We start from the raw sequence: 7286 nt of genomic DNA on the forward strand, positions 1-7286 counted from the left end.
TGAGGACTGCAGGCGATTCCCAACCCGCGGTGGCGACCGAGCTGCAGGTCTAGTCCCACAGTCTCCCTGGGGAGAACCGCTGGACCGAGAATGGTAGCGACGGTCCCAAGTGTCAGGAGAGCTGCTACCCGTCAAGCGATCCGTCTGGTCCCAGTGGGAGCAACGGTCGGGAGATCGAAGAGTCCACTGGCGCGGTGGGAGTGTGTACCATCCTCTCGACGCGTCACAGTACCTGGCCCAGCCGAGACTGGGCCTGGTGACTGGGGGACCTCTTCCTAGCCTCAGTCTGGGATCGGTCTGGTGGGACTGCAAGAGCGATCACCGGTCTGACGGGAGTCGCCTGAGCGACTACCACCAGTCTTCTGCTCCGTGCCTGGGCTGCCGGTGAGCAGGCTAAGTGTTCTGGACCCTGGCTGCACGGTCACCGGCAGGTACGTACACTCGGTACCGCTCACAAGTGGCCGAGACAGTTCCCGGTGCAGAAGCGGAGCCTCTGGCACCAGGAGAAGAGGTACTGGGGGTAGCCGATCCCCTCTGGTCCCCATCTTCTTCTTCCTTGCGGAAGGAGAGATGGGCCCCATTCCCGAAGGAACAGGAGGACCAGCAGAAGCCCCAATTGCCCCACCGGAGTGGGGCAGACCCTTAGAAGTCTCTGAGCGAGACTTCTTGGGGGGGGGGAAGGGGGGGCACCTTCTTCTTCCTCGGCTGTGGGACTTTGGAAGTTGAAGGGGAAGAGGCGGCAGCAGCAGACGACGAAGACGAAGAAGAAAACGACACCTTCCTCTTCTTCTTGGACCACTTCTTCGTCAGCCTCCTCAGGACCACCGTCAGGTCCTCCATCCAGGACGGAGCTGGGGCAGTTGCCGAAGCAACACGGCCCAGCTGCACCTGTCCGGAGGAACCTGCGGCGGGAGCAGCAACACTACAGACGGGAACAGTGAAGGCAGGATCTGGTAATGGAATGGTGACGGCAGGAACTGGTACTGGAACTGGTGGCCAGTCAAGCAGTGAGCTCTTCGGGCACTCAAAGTCAGGGGCTGGGGCGAGGACAGCAAACCCAGGCAGTGGGGCCAACTCCTCTTGCGGCATGAACGACAGCGGGGCCTGCACAGTGGTTGATGGTGTCACTGTTGTCACATGCTGCATGTACACCAGGTGAGGTGGATTAGCATACCCAGGTGTCGATATGGTCGTTGTTGTACACGTCACTGGGCCATGAGTTACCGGAGCGGCCAGGTGGTACGGCAGACCCCGAATGCTGGGTGGGGGGGTGTTCCTGCTCGCCTGGGGGAGGAAAGTTCCCATCCAGAGCGGACGGAAGACCCCAAGTACAACTGAAGGACCCCCACTGGTCTTCCGACCACAACATACATACATTACAAGTATCGGTCTGAGAGCATTCTCGCCCTCGGCACCGAGTACACAAAGAATGAGGGTCCACACTTTCTAAGGACCTGAAGGCCCCACACTTACGGCCCTCCACACCAGGGCATAGTCTCCGGCTTGCTGGGGGGGTGGGGGGTCTCTCCGTCTCGTGGCTTTCCATGATCACTCGCCACAAGATCACAAAAAAACAATCAAAAAGGAATTAATAGTACTTACAATCACACTCCAAGTATATACTACAGAAATAGAGAGCATTCACAAAAGCACTTCGTAATCGAAGGTAGAAAAGCATACGACAATGGTGGGCAGAGCGGTGAAAAACACGTCTGTCTCTGACGGCAGCCGAAAGCAAAGTGGAATGTTTACCTCCAGTCGGGCGGGACTCCCGACCATCGGACAAGCAGTTATTACCAAACTACCTTGTTCGAAAGCTTACGACAATGCCGTTGTAAGTATATTCCATATGTAAAGGACCAAGGGTTTGTATTATGTGTCGGAACAAGTATATTTTCGGTTATGGTATTGTAAATATTCTTTTTTATTCCACCATTACAAACATTGTGTGTTTCCAACTCACTGTCCCCCTAGCCTATCTGTTCAACAAAATGAAGACTTGTGAGTTCACTGTTAAAGGTAAGTACAGTTGTGATTCAGACATTGTTCAAACCTTATTTTAGTTTATTATGGAGTTTTATATTATTTTTCGGTGGTGACGTCAAAGATTTTTGTGTATTTACCTATTAATTCTTATTTGGTGTGTGAGAAAGTGTTATTTTGGTAGAAAGTTACTTTGAGTTATCTAAACGACTTTGGTGACGCCATTCTATGAAGTTATCTGAAAGACTTTAGTGATGTTATTAGTGACATCATTCTATCACCCCCTTCCATGTAACTTGTAAAGTGCGCAATTAAACTTGGTGGTGGTAATTTTAAGTGAGGGTTTTGTGCTTCTAACTATTGAGGACACTGCTACTTTTACCTTGGAAATTGATTTTTCCTACAGTTTTAGTGTTTTTGATGATGTAGTAGTAGTCTTGTGATACTGTTATTTATGTCCAATTCTCTACCTAATAATCAACCCCCAACCACTTATACCAACTCGTACCTTGTGCACCTGCCACCCCGAGTGACCCACCTCCCCTCAGCCGCTCCCTCCTGTTGAACATAGCTACCTACCTATGGCTCCCTGAAGGCAGTGTATCTCACAGCCTCTACCAGAACACAAACATATTGTCCCCCACCCAAACCCCGAATTCCCAAAGTTCATTGTTGGGTAGAGATACGATGTAAATAGGTAACAGTTGCCCAACACAAGATAACTGCTACTTTGTCATCAAAAGCACTAAAACTGTAGGAAAAATTGGTATTACTACAGAAGCAGTCCGCATGGACTGCAAGGAATGTAACTGCAGATAAGATATCCACTAAGGGATTGGGGCGTCCAAAGTATTTCGCCGTGTTTAGTACTGGCGCCTGGGGGGTTAATTACAATCGTCCGAATAAATACTAGTATTTATACTTAAAATTCTTGTTCAGTAAGTAAAACTGCATAGAAAACCCGCAAATGCCATAGTCTAGGCCACCGCGGATAAGTACCCTAGATCTAGGTACCAAAAAATTAATTTCCAAGGTAAAAACAGCTGTCCTCAATACTTAGGTAGAAATACCACATTCCTAGGTAGCTTATCCTAGCTTCCTGCCACCTCCACAACTAGGCTACTAGTATAAGCTAGTAGGTAGGTACTAGCCTATTACATGTTTCTGAAACAAAAAACGGTGTTTTCCAACAACAACAAATGTTAAAATCGTATAAAACTACTGTCTATGAAGCTAGCGAAAACTCATTTCCAACAGGTAGCCTACCATAGGCTAGGCTACGTTTAGTATCGGCTTATCAAGTTTTAAGACACCACCCTACTGTGCTAAACAAGGTTTCTTTAGCCGTGTAAATGAAATTTTCGTACGTACACTTTAATTCGTAGTACCAATGATCAGACCTTCTTACCATTGTTATTTAGCAGACGAAGCAACGATTAATACGGATCCTAATGTTTACAACAGATGTCAACAACTGAAGCGAATTTGACAACCAAAACTTTAAGTATCGTTCTGGAGTACTGGCAGATGTCAGACTCGGTGACTGTCTTCAAAAGTTCGACTGTATAATGTGTATATAATTTCAGACTATGACACCAAAATCATTAAAATTTTGGTAAATAATCTACAATGGCAATAAATTCTCATTGCACGCCTTTGACTGTCCTCCGAACTCCGAAGTCCGAAGTAAGAGTAGATCTTACAGTAAATAGTATCCAGATCTATGAAATTCCGTAAATATGTTCTTAAATGAATTAATCTTAGGTGAGCAGTTAAACTCATTTACAAGGAAAACAAGATTATGAGATTTAAATTTTAATACAAGTATGTTTTTCTACAGCATTCTTCTGGTCACAAAATTAATGATTTAATAATGAATTACGTGTAAAACAGACTTTTCTTCACCAGATGGTTGTCCTGGTGCCGTTTCATTCATTACTTGTTCCATACACACTCTAACATCATATCTTCATTTGCTATAGACTAAAAGTAACACAAAGTATATATCTAAATACTGACATAATTTTATCACAAAACTATGATACTAGCAATTATTTATATTGAACTGGTCATGACCTAAAGGAATTTTCCAATCAACTGTTCTTAGAAAACTGTACCGAGGAGAAAATTCGTTTCCGATAGTAACATTTTAAGACCATATGCAATAAAACACACACAATATAACCAGTAAAATATAGCATTTGTTTCTCTATTTCCTGGATTATTAAAGAAATTAAAACATACAAAAAAGGAATATCCTGGGTTGAAATGAAACTCGGGTTGCTGGAACGCTTCTTGTTTGTATGCTGCACCCACTAGGTATACGTCGTCTCGTCGAAAATCTTCTTCAGTAGTGAAAGAGACTTTCTCTGGTGAAGTATCGATTAGGTGGCTTGCCAGGATTCTCAAGTTCAGGCGTGTAAAGATGGATTCTATCGAGGAGAATATTGGGTTACTACTTCAAGGCAAAGATATAGAAGAATCCCAGGAATTTTGCGACTTCACTCTTGAAGATCAGAACGAAGTGACAGGTGAGTAAAGAGAAGGTTCAGTGTATTGACAGGCAAGGAAGGGTCATAGGCTTTGTAGGTTTTCGCAATCTCCATGGTCTCAATCCTTATGATTAAAAAGATCTGACAATATGCCAAAGGATGAGAAAGTGCCTCTCATTGCATGGTTAACGTACCCTTCTAAAAAGCCAGAACAGCTTTCCTTGTATTTGCGTTTTTATCTCCCACAAAAATATATATATCTCTAATAAGTTTTTTGCTGTCACAATACTAAAAATAATTTAGCGGTAGTAAAACACCAAGGTAAGGCCAAAGGAAATAATTTAGAGAAGTATAGTAGTCAATGTTATCATGAATACCTAGCTTATACGATTTGCTGGAAATTTCATTATTTAGCATCATTTAGGAAAAGCAACTAGCTATAGATCAATGTATGCTTACACCTACACACAAATACAGTATATGTACATACATACATACGTATATACATTATATATATATATATATATATATATATATATATATATATATATATATATATATATATATATATATATATATGTATATATTGTACAGTGCAGGCCCATTAAAACACTGGTTTAAAGCGAAGGACTAGCTACTATATTTTGGTGGACTAACTTCCACCCTTGTCAAGTAATGAATGACAGGAGTTACACCAGTGAAATACATAATGGGGTCACCACTAAGCTGACTTTGGTTCTGTTAATTGTCTTAATCCACTTCATCATTGCCTTAAGGAAGATGTTGTCTATATGGTCAAAGTCCCAGGCTTCATTGGAAAGGTTGATCCTACCTATTTCCTTGTTTTATCAGTGCAGATTCTACCATCTGACATTTGTATTGACAGCTGATCTTGTAAAAAATTCAGGATTGAGTTCCAATCCATGGTATGGTTCGTGTTATATATATATATATGATGGAAAATTGCTGAACTATGTTGTCCATATCTAACTGATCGTTTATGTTGAGTTAATCTTTCCAAGAGAGATTTTTCTCTGAAACCATAGTATGACTTATCACAGTCCTATAGGGGATTTCATAAACCCCTGTGTCTTTGGAAACTGGCTTCTGCTAAATGTTAATTAAGTTTTTCCCCAGTGTATTCGGATCAGTGAAGATGAAAGAGTTGGGTTGGCCCAGAGTTTGTGTGATTTCTCGTAAATTACACTCGTGAGAGATTATGATTTTATTTGTGTATTTTGCCTTTTCTTTGTTTTCTGTGGGTATGTAAAAAATGCTCTTTGCATTATGTATGGCTTTTTCTATTATGTGCTTGAGATATTTTAACAAGATAAGTTGATTTCTGATTGTTTCAAGTTCTTTGTTAAGAAAATCTGGGGAGCAAATTCTCAGGGCTCTAAGAAATAAGTTACTTGCTATGCAGAGTTTAACTGAATGCCATGATAGCTGTAAAAATGTTTTTATGAAAGTGAGAATGTCACTTTCCTGAAGACAGTGAATTTGTAGTTGTTATTAGTTATGATGATTAAGACAACTTAAAAGGGGATTTGGTTATTGTTTTCCCATTCTACTTTAAATTTTATGCTCGGAACCAAGGAATTTAATATTTGTAAAAAGATCAAAATCAAACCACTTGCTTTTCCAGTATGTTAAGATGTCATCTGCCTAACGGAATCAAATCATATCTGTAGGTTTGATAGGGTTTATAATTACTGTTTCAAAATGCTCCATATAAAAGCTTGCTAACACAGGACTAAGCGGGCTCTGCATACTGCAAACAAATTTTTGATGGTAAAAGTTATCACCAAAGGAAAAGACATTATTAGTGATGAAGAACTCTAAAAGTTGTATTATTTTACTCAATTCTATGGGGAAATGGTTAGCAAATGGCTCAAGTTTATTTCTGAGGAATGTTATATTTATTATATATATATATAATATATATATATATATATATATATATATATATATATATATATATATATATATATATATATAGTTATCTATATATGTGTGTGTGTATGCATGTATGTATATGGATTTGGTAAATATATATATATAGATATATTAATATTATAGTATATAATATATATATATAATGATTTGTGGTGGTGTGTTTGGTGGTTGTGTGGGTGTGGTATTATATACCGGATATATAGCATGCGAGTATTGTAATTGGCACAGTTATTTAATTTCTCAATTTCTTCACAGTTTTGGGATGCACTTGTCATTGTGGCTACTATAAACAGATATATATTTGGTGTGAGAAAAAAGAGACAGAGAGGGGTAAATCTACTTGTACACTTCTAATCAAGTGCAAATGTAAAATAGTTTCTGGTGATTTTCGATTCAATCTTGACAAATTTGACATTCACAGTGGTTAACCCATAACAACTCTCCCTAAATCTAACAATAATGGGGAACCACAGTAGGGAGGCAGATAGATGAATACAAAAACTTGTTAATTACAAGGATGAATCCAAACCTAGCCTTTTTAATCTAACATGACCTAGGATACCAGGTCCTACTTAACTTGGGCCCATGCCTTCCTGGACCCTCTACTTAATCTGACCATGGAAGTTATACATAAATCATTAACTGAAGCACTGATCCTGCCAGGTGCTTCATCCTGGCCACTCAGGACCCCTCCCCCCCACAGTTAATCTGTCATAGGGTGACATAAATTATAAAGAAATATTCAATGCCTTACATATATACCTTGGTTTCCTGGTGTGGACTCGTTAGACTGAAGGGTGTGTGTGTAATGGGTTAACCAGCTGTTTCTGTTGGTGATAAATGTCAAATGTGTCA

General features: G+C 40.7%; 1 protein-coding gene across 4 annotated transcripts in view; it reads left to right on the forward strand.

Annotated features, from left to right (window-relative positions):
* Positions 1–4280: 4280 nt before the first annotated feature.
* LOC135207271 (8-oxo-dGDP phosphatase NUDT18-like) overlaps positions 4281–7286 on the forward strand; it is a 71566-nt gene continuing 68560 nt past the window's right edge. For 3 of the 4 annotated variants that reach the window (XR_010312941.1, XM_064238927.1, XM_064238928.1), the window contains exon 1: positions 4281–4514. Coding sequence is in view for 2 of the 4 variants with exons in the window: in XM_064238927.1 (XP_064094997.1) it covers positions 4409–4514 (106 nt within the window). In the remaining 2 variants the exon portion in view is untranslated. The remainder of the gene's footprint in view (positions 4515–7286) is intronic. The other variant, XR_010312943.1, reaches the window with a different exon arrangement.

Source organism: Macrobrachium nipponense, chromosome 32 (assembly GCF_015104395.2).
Source record: "Macrobrachium nipponense isolate FS-2020 chromosome 32, ASM1510439v2, whole genome shotgun sequence".
In the NCBI taxonomy this organism is placed as follows: domain Eukaryota; kingdom Metazoa; phylum Arthropoda; class Malacostraca; order Decapoda; family Palaemonidae; genus Macrobrachium; species Macrobrachium nipponense.